A 17,397-nucleotide genomic window follows, 5' to 3' on the forward strand; every position below is an offset into this window, starting at 1 on the left:
TGGTCGAAGCCGCTAAAACCCTATAACTGAACCCTCCTCAGTCCCCGCGCCTGCATGTGATCGGTGCCATAGACCCTACGATATCCAAGTCCGTATTCACTATTCAACCGAACTGCACTCCTGCTGACTACCGTGTGAGCTGTCAGGGCGGAATTCAACAAACAGTGATCACCATCGCATTTGGCTGATAGTTGACCGTTCATACACAAGCTCAGCCCACCATTCGTTGAGTGCCATTCGCTCACTTAACAATTCAGATTTCGGCCTCTATCCTCCCTTCCCTTTCATTCAATCAGGTTAGAATCGCATTGCTCTTCAAGAGTTCTCAATCGACATCACCACGACCTTCAATATGTCTGCCATCGGAAAGCTGGTCCCTCTGGCGATTCTGTTTGCCGTTGTCGGTGTCTTCGTATGGGTCGGATATCAGGTAAGATAATAGTTCTTGCGGTCTAAGAACCACGGGACAACGGCCCAAGCTGCACCCGAGATTGGGTCACATTGATACTGACCCGTTTCGGTTTAGATGTACGTATTCGCCAATGACCTCGCCGATCGCGGAACCAAGAAGATGGAGAAGAAGAATATCACCTTCACCAAAGACGGCATGAAAGTGGGTGTGAAGGAAGTTCGAACGGAAGACTACGAGGATCGGACACAAAGGTGTGTACTAGCCAGACCATGGCACGACATGCGTTGGATTCTGACATGAGAAACAGCGTCTTCGTCAAGACATGGAATTACGCGAATGACGGTAAAGATGCGAAGAAGTCCGGATCGAAACCTTCCGCGTCACGGACGAACTCCGGACTGAAGAACAAATCGGGATGATCTCTTGGGGATGGTCTCTTCGGGATCGGTATTGGGGGGCGAGATGGGAGACATGAACGATACCAGGAGGATTTCCTAAGCGTGGGCACCTGGCTTGATGACATTGAAGACGGCATGTTCAGCGGTGCTTTAAACTGAGTTCGACATCAATGGGAAATCCTATGTCAGCAGTGCATTCAACGGGAACAATCTGGCGCAGCAAACCTAGGTCTTGAAGACCATTTAGAGTTCATCACTACGGTTCCGGGACGGCGTGTACCTGTATTTCGGGATGGAAGTCATCTGTAAACTTGGTTCCAATGCCAATGATGGCATTACGGCGTTCAACTCCAACGAAGCGATATATTGATTGCAATCGAAGATTTGTCTGACTATGGTGGAGAGATGGTTATATACTCCTGATATATCCACAACTCTGGATAACCTCCTTTTACCATGGACTTTATATGCGTCCCCGAGCCGCCTCTCTTGATGAGAGCGGGGCTGGTACTGGTAGCAGCTTAACCACCCCTCCATTGATTCTCCAACATACTAATCACGACTCGACTACATGTAACTTATAACCACTCTCTTCCTATTACACACCTCTATCCCTCAAACTAGCCGATAGACCTGAAGTAGCTGCACGTCGTTCACCATGGGACCGCCTTCATCGCTTGTGGTATATACATCTTGAAACGTTCCTTTCGATCTCAAGCTCATACATACAGACTAGGTTGAAAGTCCAACTCAAGCTGGGCATAGCACGACTACGTATGGTTCAACAGAAAGATGTTGCGCTTGCGAAGCAGCAGAGAAGAGCTATGGCTCAGTTAATAGAGGTACACTCTCGATCTACCGATATGCCGCAAGCTTCACGATTCCCAAACTAATACGCTTTCCCAGCAAGGAAAGATTGAATCCGCCCGTATCCGCGTCGAGAACATCATCCGAAGCGATATCACCACGGAACTTCACGAGTATATCGAACTGTACTGCGAGCTGCTCCTTGCCCGCTCTCAACTTCTCGACCCGCCTCCATCCACCACCCTCTCTTCCTCGTCTCCCGCCCCTACTCACCAATGCGATCCTGCCTTGGAAGAAGCCGTTCGTACCGTCATTCACGCTGCACCACGTACCGAGATCAAAGAGTTACATTCGGCCCGTGCATTGCTGGTTGAGAAGTTTGGGCGGGAATACTCCACGCTCGCCATGGAAGGAGAGGGGGTTCCGGATCGAGTGTTGAAAAAGTTGAAGGTTGAGAGTCCGTCACCGGAGCTTGTGGATGCGTATTTGCGAGAGATCGCAAGGACATACCAAGTGCCATTTCCTGGTGTGGACACCGATGAAGATGAGGATGAGGATGATGGAGGCATCAAAGAGCTGGAGCAACAGGTGGAGCCGCCACTAGAAGCAGAGACAAAGACGGGCTCTGATGACGAAGGGAAAGCTGATGAGACAAGAAGATTGAGTCAGGCTACACCACCGAGGAAGATCGGAACGAAACCCGTGGTGGGAGTCGCACCTCAGAGTCCAAGCTCCGAAAATGTTACGCCGAGTGTGAAATTGCCTGGTCCTCCAACCGAGTTAAGGCCGAGTGCGAAGATGAAAAAGGCAGAGACGAAGAAACCTGAAGGGAAAGGTAAGGGGCCGGGAGGATCGATTCCCGATGTCGACGAATTATCCAAGAGATTTGCTGCGTTAAAGAGGTAGCGTTATCCTGTCACTGGTGGAGTAGCGTGACAGCTTGAGTAACCCTTTGATTGCTACCGTACGAATCTATCGGACAGCGAGGAGCAAAGTACGCTGGAACCGTTTGATGGACAGCAAGGAGAACGGGGCTAGTATGAACGCGTATGAGTTGAGTGATCACCATACTAACTACCAGAGCGCACTGGCTCAAAGTTCGAGATATCTCTACGAATTCCACAGAATATCAGATCGGTCTTTTATTTGCGGCGAGAAATGGCACTGACCAAATATATTGATCGTCCTATTCTCAACATCTCCCTTCAATTTTCCGAACCGCATCAACGTGACCCATGACGGACAACGTTGGCTTCTTCGGCATTGTGGACCATGGCATCGCTCGTTCCCAAGTGCATGCCATGTTCGAGATCTCCGCCCGTTTCGTCGCATTGCTCAACCCATGAAAGTTCCTGTCTTTTCCTATGCACGAACGCTGACTGGGAGAACAACACGTGGATTCGGCCCCTACTGGCGCCATTGACCGGAACGTATTCTACCAACTCCAGTGTGGCGTGGTCATGATTGTGGATGGATGATGAGATACTACATGGATTTAAGAGATGGTGTTTGAGTCCATGCCTGTCGTGTAAGCCGTGTCCGACAAGCTCATGACGTTCTTCGCGAGGAGATGGAGATTCGAGGACTGCTTCATCAAGGGCCATGACATGAGTAGATCTGAGCTCCAGGCCATTGGGGATTTGCGACAGTATTTCCAACCCTCGGACGAACTTGACCAGCGAGGTGTATCATGGAGCTGGTACATGGACTGGAACTCATTTACCTTGCTATTCCAGAAAGAGGGAGTCCAAATTGGAGGTCTGCCCGAACGACAGGTGTCGATCGAGTTCGGCTACGGAGGGACCCCGGACCAATGTCGAATCCGCGGTCATCTGTAATATTGGCGACTTGGTTATGTCCTGGTAGGACGATCGGCTCAATCCGGTGCTCCATCACATACAGGTCCTTTGTGACGTAGGCGACACTCCGGATAGGTACGGTCTTGTGTCTTCAATCAGCTGTAAAACGACGTAGAATCTACGGACCATTGAAGAAGTACCCCATGGTGATAGGCAAGAAGTTCAACTGGAATGTGATGCGAGGAACTGGCGCATGGCAAGAGGTGTTGCAGAGACTCAGCCGCTTTGAAGCATTATCGTCCTATCTCCTTCGTGTACATGCCTTGGTTTACTGAATGCAGCATTTCCTTCGAACTGAACCAGCTCAATTACGAGGATCTAGAACTCTTATGAAATGGTTGGGCATACTACGTAAGGATTGTGAATTTTAATTCACCATGGCTGGCTGAGACATGAAACCGTGCCTTTGATGGTTTGGGTCCTTCAATTCGACGACTTGAACAAGACAAGAGATGTAACGGAAGGCCCTATAAGATCTCAGGACACATGGACATCAAGAACTAAACACGAACGAACCATCTATGTGGCGATTCTGGTCCGATCACATGCTGTGGCAGGATGAGATTGATTTAGTCGTGATAGAGATGCTGGATAGAGCGGTTTGGTGGACGTTGAGGAGTGGGCGAGTGGCAGATCAGCGTGGCTGTGTAATAGCTGTCCCCAACGAATCACGTGGCATTTGCCGTCAAACCACAGCTCCAGTTGGCCAGTTGAAGGTCAAAGGCAACTGAGGTCATCCACGGGACTTGTATTCCGTGATCTGCATCCTTACGGAGTACTGGATTGTGCCTTGAATGGTCTTCTCCATGAACTTGTTGATAATTTCTACCAATATATGTGTTTCAGCTTTGCCGTCATCGTCACTTCCACCCCCAATGTCACTGGTTTCAAGTGTTGATCGTTACGAGACGTCCACAACTCTCTCCTCTCGGTCTATACCCCAAACCGAACCCTTCTGATGTTCTCGCTGCTTACGGTTAGGATAGCAAACTTCCTGTCTCAATGAAGTCTTGTGTGTTGGTGCAAATATGCGGCAATGAAGCATGATACCAGGCTATGACCCACGAGTCGTCCGGATGAGCAGAATACCTCAAAAGGAGAGCTATGCGATTCCTGGAACCCATGAGCGAAGAGCCATACCAAAGTCGTCGGAAGACGTCTCACCAAGCGGTGCGGAACCCGCGTCTGGACAGCACCGGATGAATCTCGACAACAGGCTTGTCACGTCAATCACGGGAGATTCTACCGACACATCGGACTTACCTACATCCTCGATCGAATCGTCAACCCATTTCGACCCACCCAACGACTCTCACACGTCTTTCGATAGCACGGAGAGTACGACGGATCGGACTCCCCGTATCGATATGACCGACGACTTGGAAGAGAGCACAATCCAGGCCAAGGTCACTCTTGTGGAATTGACGTCTATCAGCACATCTGCCTCCGCATTTCCCGAATCGTTTGGTCTTGCAATCTCTCCAAAAGGCCGTTGGATCACCGCCTACAACTCCACCTCGCTCTACATCATAAGAACCCAAGATTTACCGCGAATCGAGGTACGCGCATTCCAAGTACGACAGAAGCCGTCCGCTGTCGCCATCACGGACGAAGCGGGAGTATTCGCATTGGTCTCCAAACCGCATCAGGTAGATGTCTATAAATTCGGTGCGGAGACAACGGGAAAGCTATCGGAAACACTCGGTGGAGTTGCTTCCGGGATACAGATCATTCATGATATCCAATCGATTACTCTCGATCCCAAGGGTAAGATCTTGGCAGCAGCATATGCTACCGGAATTGAATTGATATCGTTGAATGGGGGAAACGTTCGACGGACGGTGAACTGCGATGTCACCCAGAATATCGCCTTCTCGAACGATGGCAGAACCATCCTTGCCACCGGCCTTGAACGTCGATATCGAACATCGACCATCATTTCTGTGGGTGGTGATTTGGACGGACCGATTTCTGAGGATGGTGATCCCGAGCCAGTCCCGTCACATCGTGCTTGGATCACTCAGCTGATATTCCCCGAGACGAAGTTACCCGCACGGCAATCTAGCTTAGTTCCGGATCGTTCTTCGGGGCATGTTAGCGAGATCATCGCATTCGATCCCAACGACCACAGTTGGGGCATTTTTGAGTTGAGTTCGAAAGAATTCCTACGACAAAAAATGTCACCGTCGGACAATTTACGTTGGAGGAGAGATCATGAGACTCTCGAAGACGCTCTTCCAGCTGTTACGCTTGAGCCATTGACAGTGGCTGTTGCCACCAAGAAACCCGGGTTGAGTGAGGTTAGAGTCTTTCAATTCGATCAAAACTGGCGAGACGAGTTCATATCAGGACGGGCCAACGAGGATTTGGGTCAGACCTTCCTGGATCCCAAAATTTCTGTGGAAATCAATAACGGGGACACCAATTTTAAGAGCATCAGCACGTTGAAATGGTTACAAAATGAGGACTCCCCGCAAAGTCGACTTGTCGCACTCACCAGCTCGTTTGGCCGCACCGTTCCAGATGATGCAATCGGGTTACCACCTTCCGGAGCGAGGATCTATCTCATTGACCTCGAACCAAGCAATGACAACAACCAATCAAATGAGACAAACAAGTTGACCTTGAATCTCGATGAAGTCATGCCACGTACTTCTCTTGAATATGAGGACCTCCCATGGGACCGCGAGGTGGATCTGGTGAGAAGTTTGACTCGGATTCAAAGGCGGAGAGAGTCTTATGTGTCAATTGGACGAGGCAATCGAACTCCGAGGCGTTCGATGTCCTCAGCAGGACTCGGTTTCATTCCACTACGAGAATCTCTCGACGTCGACCCTCAACGTCGTCGATCGATGTCGAGTATGTCTCGCACAAGCGGAAGTGATGATATGGAGAACGGGAACGGGGTTCTACTACCGATGGACGAACCATACACTCCAGGCCAACCACGTTCTCAATTCTCGATCAATCGTGCTGCCACTGTGGCCGCGAATTCAGGTGTAGGTCGTCGCCATCTTCGAGCCTTGCCTGATCGACCACTGGAATATCGTCGAGCAGACAATCTTCCGGAACATCCACATGAAAGCGATGCAGACAACTGGGTACCACCGCCCCCTCCTTACTCTGCAAACCCAGATCCAACTTGCCCCCAACCAGTCCATACACCCCAAGGCCTGGCCACCCGTCGTCCTGAAGCACCGTCCAATCGATCTGTCTCCCAACCACTCCCTTCCGCAAATCCACTAGCAAATCCACAAGCAAATCCACAAGCGAATACACGACATGTTCCTCTACCAAGGCGGATTCCTGTTCCCACACCAAACCCAAATTCCCAAGCAGATTCATTGCCTGCTCCTCAACCAAGGCGTGTTCCTGTTCCTACAACTCAATCATCCAATCCACCTTTGCCAATCTCAATTCCCGCTACTTCCCCTTCCCAATCTCCACAACATATAGCACAGTCTGTCTCGTCCCCTTCCAGTCCCGAAACGACTAATCGACCCCTATTTCCACCCCGTCGGTCATCAACGACCCCTCCCGCACCCGAAACGATGACGAGCTCTCCTCCCGCACCAGGTCAACTCGTGGCGTCATCTACATTCCCCAGGACCATGGTTACACCCCAGATTCCAACGTCGAATCCATCTCCCTCTACACTTCCACTTAGTGCGCAGAGTAACAATGCCATTCCGCCGTCCCACAACCAGTCCACACCTCCTGCTCCGATCCAGGCCTCTCAAATCAATCCACTTCCCTCTGTTCCGCGACATAATCTCAACCTCCCTCTACCCGCTCCTCTGGCGGTAGCGACTCCGAACGGACAAGTTCTACGCTCCTCGAGGAATCGTCGTGGTGTTCTTACTCCCGAACTTCGCGATCGCGCTCTTCCGCCTCTTCCCGGTGAACGAGAGCGGATGGGAGGGCGACGCGACCAACGCTCTATGACCCGATTACAAGCACGTCAAAGTCTACCTCTCTTGGGTAGTGAGGGTGATGCAGGGAATATGGTTCAGCGGGTGACACATTCGCAGTGGGCCCAAAGATCTGTGCAGTATCAAAATGTTGAACCAGGAAGATATCATTCTCAACAAATGATGGACCCTAGCTTCCGCCAAACTCAAGGTAGTAGAGCCTCGGGAAGGAGAAAGAAGTGGTCAGAGGCGAGATGTGTTGTTATGTGATGAGCGATGATGGGTTTTTATCCAACAGTATTGATAGCTGTAGATCGCCGATGTCTACATTGAAATTGAGACTGGGAATAGTTCTGAGTTGCGTGACGGCTCAATATGGCTGTTTGGTTAAGCGGATGGACATCCCGAGCGTATATAGCTGTAATGATACCCTTGATTCATTGTTATTTTTCCATTGTTTTACGTGCTATGCTTCATGACTCATATGCTAAACCACTGGGTATCTAACATCTGTCAGTGACAGTCTGTAACTGGCATTGCCAACGCCAAATTCCTCGCACACTTCCCTATTGCTTCCAATCTTGGTGGGATGACATATAATGATGCGGATGTGTCACAACACCCGGGTCGTGGTTCATGTCTCGTAGTTTCTTTTGACCTTCAACAGTTCCGTCAATGAAAGTCCATTCCGGGATTTTAGTGGTGTCCAATCCTCTTCTCGGCTCGATTGTAGACGACTTCCAAGCGTGCGGCGATCAAGCATGCCAAAACCGATACCAAAACGAACCCATGGATAGCCCACCATATATGTTGTACTCCAAGAGGGCATGAACTGTATCCAAAATTCCAGACGCCTTCACAGTCCGTCCAAACGCTGAGTAGGCCTGCATTGCCACCATATTCCCCCATCATGCTACGGACAGTGATCTCCCGAATGCTATTCTGCGGGTTGTGGACCTTCTCGTGGATAGTGACATCCCACAAGTCGTCATCCGATCCATTCGATGAGTGGAAAGTGTCACATCCTGTGTGATCGTGTCCGGTCAGGATAATGCCATCCCGTTTGTGACCCTGGTGAAATTCGAAGATTTGATTCAACACGTCAAGGCTGCGCTCTTTGCTCAAGTGATTCTGCTCCATCACGCCACCACCTTGGTCGGATGGGAAATAGTCGAAGAAAGGACCGTCTGTACAAATCCCTTCCGGCTTGTAGAGTGGAATATGTGTCAAAAGAACAACCGCCTGTCGGGTATCGTTGTGTTTCCCCAGTTCGGTTTCCACTTGACCAATGAAGGATTGCGTGTCCGATGCTAAGTCGTTGTCGAGTGTAGGACCATCCAGATTCATTGAGTTCAGCACGACAAGCCGTAAGACATATGGCTCTGACTTGCATTGTGGGTCGAGACATGGCATGGCAAACGATAACATGCCATTAACCGGTCCAAATCGTTCCTCGTACCTCGTTACGCGATCACTGTCCATATCACCCGAGTATCCCACATCGTGGTTACCAACAATGTTGATGAGTTGCCGATTCCAGTTCCATGATCCAAACTCCCCATTGGAATTGTTCAAGTCGAAGATCGTGTGGAAAGATTGCATCAAAGATTTGTTGATTTGATTCGCTCCACGGAAGACACGATTCCAGTATCGATCGCTTCGTTTCTGAAATTCCTCATCGCCAACCCATTGACTTCCGACTAGATCCCCTAGCACGGTGGTATGAGTCGGTTCAGTCCACCAATGTAGTGTGCGATATATATGAGCTAGGTAATAGTCATTGCCAAAGAGGTCAATATGTTTCCGATATCCATGAATCGTCTTTGGAACGTCGTCACGAATGAAAGCCTGGGACTCTGACCAGACTACATTGTAATCCACATCGAGGCCGTATAAAATGTTGCCCAACTCTGATTTGGCCGTCCTCAGGTGAGGGAATCGGAATTCGTTTGGATCTGGAAGGGAGCTGTCACCTTCTAGCTGTGGATCAGCGAAGATTAACAGTCGGAAAGGAGCCGTGGGGGATGTTGTGCAGTGTCTTGGTTGTTTCGATTCGGGGAAGTGGCAGAGATGGAACGCTGGATATAGATAGAGGTAGATTAGTGAGAGACAGGACGGGATGAAGGCCCAATACAAGAGCTGCTGAGATATGCGGACTCTCATGTCTTCAACCACTTGCAGTTAGCTCTGAATCCTATGAAATGGTGTGGATGTAAGGAACTGAAGGCGGAAACGTGAGACTTAAGGAAGCCTGGTCGCCTGGTGAATGGCATATTGAAGGCATAGGTCTCGATTGGTATCAACAACATGAGAACCCACCACAATGGTGAAAAGTGCTGGCACAAGACATTGAATATTTGTGTTTAAGATGCGATTGAAAGTTGGATGAGCAGATTCCCCTGAAATTCCATGGAACGGAATTGAGTCATGTAGTCACGTGCTTCGAATTTTCCAAGATCACTACCTGACGCATGTATCACCACCGAGTCCAGGCCATCTTCAATGAGCGCCCGACTATGATTCGATCTACTTCACCCGAAGACGGCGAACTCATCAAGATGCGCCCTTGAATACGAAGTACCTGTACAACAAATCGCCACTAGACTCTCGTACAGACGGGCAAGCCAGAGGTGCTTGAATGGCGTTTGGTACTTCATCACAATCCGTATGCCAGCTTCAATCGCCATGTGTCGCCTCATTGGGGTTGGTGGGTGGTATGTTCACATCAGACACGGTACACCTACAGCACCGGAGAGGGACTAGCGATGCTATCATGGCTCGATTGATGGCGAGAATCTCGATTGATGGCGATGAAGTGGTCCCCGGGTGGAAAGGAGTTTTGTGACATCGTAAACGGATTCTGTGGGAGGCGCGTGTGGGAGGCGCGTATGAAAGACATGGATTCAACGAATCTGCTCCGAGGAGTTTAGGAATCGCGTTTCTGGGCCGAGAAATCGAGGCGGATCACCGATCACAAGGGAATGGTGTGTCGTGGATTCTAGTCATGAATTTTTGGGATATGGAAGATACCACAATTGCCTCGAAACATCGAGGCTCCGAACCGATTGTTTCCGCTCAACTCCGAATAATATGCATCGACACTTTACATCACGACGCCCGAGTTGCTCGCAATACGCTAGATTGATGTGAGTTATGATCCTCCCGGTTTGATTTGCTCAACTTACCGGCCACAGTTCTGCAGCTTCCTTGCCAACGGGACCCGTGATAGCTGATCCTTTCATTTCACCCTTGGGGTTGACAATCTATACCTGTTAGCACCATTCTCCGAATCGTCTTGACAAAAAGTCCCGAAAACTCTGTTCCAAATCGTATGTTACGTACCACGCCAGCATTGTCCTCGAAGTAAAGGAAGATACCATCGGCTCTCCTCCATGGCTTGCTCTGTCGAACCACCACAGCGGGCATGACCTTCTTCCTCAATTCCGGCTTTCCCTTCTTCACCGTAGCCATGACCATATCACCAACACCGGCGGCCGGAAGACGATTGAGACGAGCACCGATGCCTTTCACGGAGATGATGTAGAGATTTCGGGCGCCGGAATTATCGCAGCAATTCATGACCGCACCACTAATCATGTTAGTTGTCGGTTGGAGATTTCATTGAAAAGTCCACGTACACGGGAAGACCGAGGGTCATCTTGAGCTTGTTGCCGCTTGAACCGCGACCTCGTTTTGACGACATCTTGGAGGTTCACGATGGAATTTGTCGGGTGTAATGGTGCTGAGCGCAAATGTAAGAGAAAGTGTTGAAGTCAAAGTGTGGAGAGTGGAAGTGTGTCTCGCTAAATGGTTTTAGCCTTGATGCCTGGCGCCAAGATCCTGATCGACCTCATCGACCACCTCCAACTCACCACCCAACAGTATCCATCACATTTCTACTTCTATCTCGTCACGAGCAATCCTCTTCGATTTCACATTTTCCTACCGATATTCTAGGAATCTAGGCCTGTGTACGATCGTCGATCAAGACCTTCTGTAATTTTTCGAGCTTCGAAAAATCTTACTTCAATGTTGTAGAGATAGTATGTCAGTACTCTCTTGTCACGAATGGCTTCATCTCAAGCTTTCTTTTTCGGGAATGTATGACATCTCTTCTGGTCGAGTACTCAATGGAAAGAAACCTCAAAAAGTCTATAATATAAATGTAATTGCTGCTTTCCATGTTAATGGCGGAAATATGCTCTATATGTTCTCACTTCTCCAGTCTCTTTTTGTGCTGCCTTTCGTCTCTAGCTAAAGCTTTCAAAGGCATTGATATTGATTACCTTATTCCTCTAACCTGCTCTCAATTGGCCCATCAACTTGATTCTTTCGTGTTCTCTGTGCCGTTGTGCATCCGATCTGACCCCAACCCTTGATAGCAATTATATGCCGCGCAAAGCGAGGATCCTATTATCGAATTGCCGCAAGTATTCGACTGCTCCTACAACTAACCGACGATGATCTACAGCTCCTGCTACGCTGGACTCCGGTGCATTGTGTCTATGCGGAGTATGATGCCACAATGACCGAAACCTTGGCCACATGGTCTAGAGCATTTCTCGCTTCCCTCTAAATTATCTTCGAATCCGCAATGCATGTACCCTCGACCGAGAGGGATATTAGGAACAGAAGATAGATTGTATGCACTTATTTGACGACGTTTAGATCACAGAATACAACTTATCAGGACTTCTGCTGATAAGTCACGAACTCTGGACAGCGTCCACTCAAGATTATCCCAGGTAGATTTGCTCAGAAATCTCGCTATCTTCTCGTTGGACCAGGGGATTCAAGCTGGTACAGCATGTCGATACGCCCTCATTTTTATATTGGTTCTGGCGAATTCTTTAGCAGTATTGTTAGCTAAGGAGCGTGCAAGGATACGTCGAACATCTATTTCCTCATTGCCTTGAATACGTGAGTGGATGATCATCGATTAGGGGTGTCTTCGTGCAAAAGATGAGCTCCGTTATCGTCGGATATCCTCGGAGAAACTCACTACCATCGCTCCATCTGTTAGCTTGAGCGAGGGCTTCTGCATCAGTAAGCTGGCTTGCGATACTGATCCGGCTTGTCAATTGGGAGGTCAAGAGGTAGTTTGAAGCGATTTCGAACGTAGATCATCTGGATTCGTTTCATCTTTCAGCACTTTATGGATGAATTAAGCTATTAGTATTGATGGCTGCAGCCAACGCTGAATACGGGTCAACGACTTCCCGAAGATAGGAATGGGACCACCAAGAGACGCTTTGGCACGATTACTTGTCATTATATATATCAAGTGCTTATATCGCATATCCGAAGCACTGATGGTTCTACAGGGCACAGTAAGCGGGTTTGTTCAAGAGGACCGACCTGATCCATGCTGCCAGAATATCAATCGATCGACGCAGTCCCTCAATGCTAGGTACTACTTAACTTGGCTGTCAAACAGCGATGAGAAAGTTGATTTCAAGAGGAACTTGAGTAGTATTTGCAGCGTGAGCTGCTTTCATTATTGATCTATGCCCCTTAAACCTTATCGTACAAGCCCATGGTTTCATCAGCGACTATCGAGGCCGCTATCATATCTGATGGATCGGAGATGTTTCGGACATAATGGTGATTACTCTCGTCTATTCGCCGCAAGTTCACATCCCCGGATTCGGCCATGGACCACCTGGGAATGTGGCAAACGAATCCTGCATCGACCACATGGGGTCACCCGCAAATAACCCACCATCTAATATCCCGTCGAGTCCCATACTTCCCAACATGCCTCCCATTGACATGTCGTTTAAATCTATCCCCGTAGGTAGATTGTTCCATTGGAAGGCCGGATCCAGACTAGAAACGCCTGCCATTCCCGGTGGTGCAAACCAGTCACTATTCACCGGGGCTAACCCAGCGAGTGGACGTCCCTGCATGCCCACAGGATGAGTAGTTCCGGACATGGCGACTTCGCTTAGGAGTTGTAGACCGTGGGATGAAGGAGTCGGTTCGGATGGACCACTTCGTGATTGAGGGTGACCACGTGGATCTTCGCTACGTTTGAGGGAAATGAAGCGATCGTTCAGGCGCTGAATGACCAAGTAGAACTTCCCGTGAGGAATGCCTTGATTTCGATCATGAATTCCTTGGAAGAGCTGGAGTATGGAGAGAAGATAACTTTCGATCCGAAGTTCGCTTTTGTGGATGACCTGACTTATTTCTCCGGAACTTGTCGCTGCGACATAGAGTTTGATGAGGACGACGGTGGTATACACGATCCGAACCGCTGGAATGGTTAGCGGAATCATCCACCGTCGTTGCTGACTTACAAGAAATGACGGGTAATGTAATGATTGTCTCAACATCTAGAGACAAGAAAATATCCAGTTCTTTCTGTGCCGCACGTTGGATTCGTTCCAAAGCATCCACATGATGAGGTCCAGCAATCGAGTAACCGCCCTTAAATGATTCCGGAACGTTGAGGGGGATTTTGAAATCATCCATGTCCGAGTTATGGAGGGCGATCTATACCGTCAGTATGGAACCATGGAACCAGCGGAAAGTACATACTTCATGAATATAAAGGTCGATGATGGGTTCCAACACTTGTGAAGCCGCTGGACTGGTTAGTATGAGTGGTTGAGGTGGAACATTGACGTACTGGACTCTTCGGGTTTCGAAAGGATCTCGGCAAGATCCTTCTCAAAGTGTTTGATGCCGTAAGTCACCTTTGCGTCGGAGACGGACACGCTGGCAGAGGGATCATCCATGGAAAATTGAACCGCCACTTCCTCTGCAATATGAGCGAGTCTCACATGTCGAGTAATGATCTTGTCGGACGGTAAAGCATCCGAAGCCGTCTCCAGATACTCAATACTTTCCCGCATATATTCGTTGAAGCGTAAGAGCATCGGTCGGCGTAAGACCATAGTAGTACTGATACACATGAAGTAACAAGCCAACCATGATCTCCGTGATTCGGCCGATTCCGGAGGAGGCTTGAGTTTTCGAAACGGACTTCTGTCCCCGTACCATTTCTTGTCGAGCTGCTGAATTCTTCGTTTTCCGAGTCCGATGTCAATCGCCATGATAGCCGCCATGTGGATTTGTTGATAGAACAAATGTTGCTCGAAAACCGGTGGGATCCGATACCAGAGGGAAGAAACGAGTAACGCTTGAACCAATTCCAAACTCTTCTCCCCTTGTTTCCACATCACCACCGCATATACATCCACCATTTCCACTCGAAGCGCCTCTTGAACTTCCACGGATACCTCCTCTCGATAGGATGTGCTATTGAGGATGGCAAGAAATAGGATGGGTTTGGTGTATCGGATATCGTCGGCTTTGGTTCCTGGTGGGAAAGCTACAGCAGGGAATCGAACCATATGTTCTTGACAGTACCTCTCGAAAATCCGGTTCGATAACTCTCGGCTAACGATTTTGTCGATACGTGAACGAATGGTGTCCTGGTCGAGAGTTTTACGAGTGGGTTGGTCTCCAAACACCGATTTGGCCATCTTGTAAACCAATTCCCCATTTGGCAATGTAGCTGTCTCCATCCGTAGCTCTTGATCAGGGGAGGTATACTAGACTCGTTAACAATGTCAAAAAGTGGGCGGATCACATACACTCTCGACGCGTCTACGTTTGTCTATGGTCGTTAGCCCGGTCACACATTGCGATCCCGACGATCCGTACGAACCTGTTCGAATATCCACGGATCTCCCTTCATTGTCCGAACCTGACCTGGAGTCTCCATCGCGCACATTCCCCGATTGCGCTTGAAGGGTGGCTGTCAAAGCATCGATCTTCCGTTCCAACTCCGCAACTCGGTTGTCCGCTTTTTTCTGTCGTTTTCGAGTCGGTGGGGTGACAATACATGTCCGACCTGCCTTCTTACATCTCAAGCAAGGTTCACCGGATCCAGGGTCGATCGCGCAACGAACTTTGAGTTGTCGACATGAATCTATGGTCGTTAGAAGCGCTCCATTCAACGGTATGCAATACTTACCACAAGCTCGTGGTCTCTTTTGATGTTCTCCAGGTGGTTGTGATGGACTATCGCCGCGTTAGATGTATGCGTTCAAATGAAATGAGACATACTCGGTGCCAATTCCTCCCACATGTACTCCTTCTGGTGACTCTGTCGATGAATCATCATGGTCTTCGTAGGGTGTTGGATTTAGCGGACCGGATCGTTGTCCTGGGCTTTGATTGGAACTTGGACCATGACTTTGGGATGTTGATCTTGAGGTTTGGGGTCGAGGTTGCGAGAAGTTGACGTCCTGCGCGTCGAGTGTATCATGCAATCTAGGATCGATAGGTCCGATATTTGCCATTTGGTGCACGGTATGATCGGTATGATCGGTATGATCGGTATCAAGGATGAATACCTGCACAGTCTTCGGCTAGGTCGGTCTTGTTGTGTCCCGTTCACCGACACCAGCTCCACTCGGTATGAGAGTCGTGACTTGGGACCATGAGTTGCGAGAAGATCGTTGAAATGGAGTTGCCATGAAACCTGATGGATGATCAGTAATTAATCGATATAGGATTTAGGCCACGAAACGATAGCGAATCAATACGATTCAAGAGAGACGGCGCAATGAATTGGCCCGACTTGAGTTTACGTGTGGGTGGGAATAAGGAATGGCTGCAATTGGATCCTTTTCGTCATGAACTCGTACTCTATTCCATACATATTTACTTATGGGTCCAGGCATTGAATTTACCACCATTTACCAGGTTTTTCAGATGTTTGGACTCATACCTGCATGAAGCATTCCTCCAGCATCGAAGAATTCGAATCTGATTTTGCTTCAGAAGTAATACTCTCAGAGTTCATCATGTGTGATTTGTATCATGTAACCCGTAGTGTGGTATTGGTATGCGGTACAGGCAGAGCTAATCAACGCTTCTACGGAAAGAATCCGGATATTGCTCCGGCTCATACATCACTCTCGTTGACCTAGCATCAAGTCGACATGGTCTGGGATCGTCCAGAAATGTACATAAATATGATATGAGAAAATTCGGCCCGTCCATCGAAGACTCGGGAGGAAAGTCGAGATCCCGCCCAAGAAAGCACGAAATTCATTCGATTGCGGGGCGGTCCAGAGAGATTTGGGAGACGCTCGCGACTCATTCTCTCGGATTTCTCTAGCCGTGTGGATGCGACCGCAAATCGCCTAACATGGCATTGGAAGGAAAGAATACTATGTGGGAGGGAAGATCCTGCACGACATTCGGCTGACTGGGTTTTGCTTCGTTGACAAGAGAAGTTGCCTTCATAGAGCAATTGGAAGACCGTACGCCGCGTCAATCGAGCGATATACCTGACATGATATCTATCCTGAGCTGACAGGAGGGATTATAGCGACTTCATCTCCAGCTTGAAAGATGGTCGGATCGTCATCTTCAAGGTCGAGATATTCCAAATTTCTGGTCACAGCGGAGCTATCGAGAACTGAAGCTTTCATTCCTGGATACATCTGGTCTAATACATCGAACAGTTCTCGGGAATTGAGAGGCGCATCAAGGTATTCCTCGGACTTGTTGGTGAAACTGGTAGCCGAGGCGAAATAGAGGATCTTGAATTGACCGGAAGGTTTCGTTTGGGAAGTCATGTTCACCTAAGAAAGTTGTCAGCTTATGAATCCATTGAATATCAAACTTAAGCAACAATATATGTCTGATCAGATACCGTCGTAGAAAATTGTCAACAGGGGAGTGATGATCACTCTTCAGGTAATACATGCTATTTTCTTTTGCTCATCAAGAGACATGGACAATCGTCCTAGATGGAAAGGAAGTGGAATCTTACCTCAAGATAAGCAATTACTTAGATTCTCACAGCAACCAGTTAGAAAACTATATCCTTCTCTAGAAAGTGATCCGACAGTCATGGACTTGGAGTCATCGAGAAAGAATACATATCAGGAATTTCTACAGAATTGCCATGGAATTTTTAGTGATGGAAGAATTTGCGTAGTTTAGGTTTGTGGAAGGAAATTGAGCGAGAGATGGTGAGATTT

At 48.7% G+C, this 17,397-nt stretch overlaps 7 protein-coding genes across 7 annotated transcripts; 3 read left to right on the top strand and 4 right to left on the bottom strand.

Moving 5' to 3' along the window:
- The first annotated feature begins 135 nt into the window (after positions 1-135).
- On the top strand, positions 136-1,150 carry P152DRAFT_175308 (uncharacterized protein). The gene is made up of 3 exons (XM_033674130.1): positions 136-430; positions 527-663; positions 720-1,150. The coding sequence occupies exons 1-3, from the start codon at positions 353-355 to the stop codon at positions 829-831; spliced, it is 327 nt and encodes a 108-aa protein (XP_033530701.1). The 5' UTR covers positions 136-352; the 3' UTR covers positions 832-1,150.
- P152DRAFT_175205 (DUF292-domain-containing protein) lies at positions 1,091-2,682 on the top strand. The gene is made up of 3 exons (XM_033674129.1): positions 1,091-1,492; positions 1,542-1,652; positions 1,717-2,682. The coding sequence occupies exons 1-3, from the start codon at positions 1,469-1,471 to the stop codon at positions 2,521-2,523; spliced, it is 942 nt and encodes a 313-aa protein (XP_033530702.1). The 5' UTR covers positions 1,091-1,468; the 3' UTR covers positions 2,524-2,682.
- Positions 2,683-4,519: 1,837 nt separating this feature from the next.
- P152DRAFT_476831 (uncharacterized protein) lies at positions 4,520-7,421 on the top strand (the record flags this gene model as incomplete). The annotated part of the gene is made up of 2 exons (XM_033681540.1): positions 4,520-6,175; positions 7,284-7,421. The coding sequence occupies 2 exons, from the start codon at positions 4,520-4,522 to the stop codon at positions 7,419-7,421; spliced, it is 1,794 nt and encodes a 597-aa protein (XP_033530703.1).
- Positions 7,422-8,140: 719 nt separating this feature from the next.
- On the bottom strand, positions 8,141-9,484 carry P152DRAFT_369794 (uncharacterized protein; the record flags this gene model as incomplete). The annotated part of the gene is made up of 1 exon (XM_033675489.1): positions 8,141-9,484. A coding segment is annotated over one exon (1,344 nt), but the record flags the coding sequence as incomplete, so codon positions are not given.
- Positions 9,485-10,388: 904 nt separating this feature from the next.
- Positions 10,389-11,199, bottom strand: P152DRAFT_175316 (ribosomal protein L14b/L23e). The gene is made up of 4 exons (XM_033674131.1): positions 11,026-11,199; positions 10,730-10,976; positions 10,573-10,650; positions 10,389-10,523 (listed from the first exon to the last, which is right to left on the bottom strand). Exons 1-4 carry the CDS (start codon positions 11,088-11,090, stop codon positions 10,491-10,493), a joined length of 423 nt encoding a protein of 140 aa, XP_033530705.1. The 5' UTR covers positions 11,091-11,199; the 3' UTR covers positions 10,389-10,490.
- Positions 11,200-12,851: 1,652 nt separating this feature from the next.
- On the bottom strand, positions 12,852-16,013 carry P152DRAFT_461934 (uncharacterized protein). The gene is made up of 8 exons (XM_033680233.1): positions 15,467-16,013; positions 15,375-15,421; positions 15,066-15,329; positions 14,992-15,014; positions 14,022-14,949; positions 13,931-13,977; positions 13,690-13,885; positions 12,852-13,646 (listed from the first exon to the last, which is right to left on the bottom strand). The coding sequence occupies exons 1-8, from the start codon at positions 15,700-15,702 to the stop codon at positions 13,021-13,023; spliced, it is 2,367 nt and encodes a 788-aa protein (XP_033530706.1). The 5' UTR covers positions 15,703-16,013; the 3' UTR covers positions 12,852-13,020.
- A 509-nt stretch (positions 16,014-16,522) lies between these two features.
- P152DRAFT_175480 (uncharacterized protein) lies at positions 16,523-17,347 on the bottom strand. Its single transcript, XM_033674132.1, has one exon. It carries the CDS (start codon positions 16,987-16,989, stop codon positions 16,711-16,713), a length of 279 nt encoding a protein of 92 aa, XP_033530707.1. The 5' UTR covers positions 16,990-17,347; the 3' UTR covers positions 16,523-16,710.
- Positions 17,348-17,397: the final 50 nt, after the last annotated feature.

The sequence above is a fragment of the Eremomyces bilateralis genome (assembly GCF_010015585.1).
Source record: "Eremomyces bilateralis CBS 781.70 unplaced genomic scaffold P152scaffold_28, whole genome shotgun sequence".
Taxonomy (NCBI): Eukaryota; Fungi; Ascomycota; class Dothideomycetes; order Eremomycetales; family Eremomycetaceae; genus Eremomyces; species Eremomyces bilateralis.

Coding starts and splice junctions, on each gene's coding strand:
- P152DRAFT_175308 (XM_033674130.1), top strand. CDS start 353: ATGTCTGCCATCGGAAAGCTGGTCCCTCTGGCGATTCTGTTTGCCGTT. Junction 431..526: donor TCGTATGGGTCGGATATCAG/GTAAGATAATAG, acceptor GTTTCGGTTTAG/ATGTACGTATTCGCCAATGA. Junction 664..719: donor TACGAGGATCGGACACAAAG/GTGTGTACTAGC, acceptor CATGAGAAACAG/CGTCTTCGTCAAGACATGGA.
- P152DRAFT_175205 (XM_033674129.1), top strand. CDS start 1,469: ATGGGACCGCCTTCATCGCTTGTG. Junction 1,493..1,541: donor GACCGCCTTCATCGCTTGTG/GTATATACATCT, acceptor TCATACATACAG/ACTAGGTTGAAAGTCCAACT. Junction 1,653..1,716: donor CTATGGCTCAGTTAATAGAG/GTACACTCTCGA, acceptor ACGCTTTCCCAG/CAAGGAAAGATTGAATCCGC.
- P152DRAFT_175316 (XM_033674131.1), bottom strand. CDS start 11,090: ATGTCGTCAAAACGAGGTCGCGGTTCAAGCGGCAACAAGCTCAAGATG. Junction 10,977..11,025: donor ATGACCCTCGGTCTTCCCGT/GTACGTGGACTT, acceptor TAACATGATTAG/TGGTGCGGTCATGAATTGCT. Junction 10,651..10,729: donor TCGAGGACAATGCTGGCGTG/GTACGTAACATA, acceptor TAACAGGTATAG/ATTGTCAACCCCAAGGGTGA.
- P152DRAFT_461934 (XM_033680233.1), bottom strand. CDS start 15,702: ATGGCAAATATCGGACCTATCGATCCTAGATTGCATGATACACTCGAC. Junction 15,330..15,374: donor AAAGAGACCACGAGCTTGTG/GTAAGTATTGCA, acceptor TAACGACCATAG/ATTCATGTCGACAACTCAAA. Junction 15,015..15,065: donor ATCCGTGGATATTCGAACAG/GTTCGTACGGAT, acceptor TAACGACCATAG/ACAAACGTAGACGCGTCGAG.
- P152DRAFT_175480 (XM_033674132.1), bottom strand. CDS start 16,989: ATGACTTCCCAAACGAAACCTTCCGGTCAATTCAAGATCCTCTATTTC.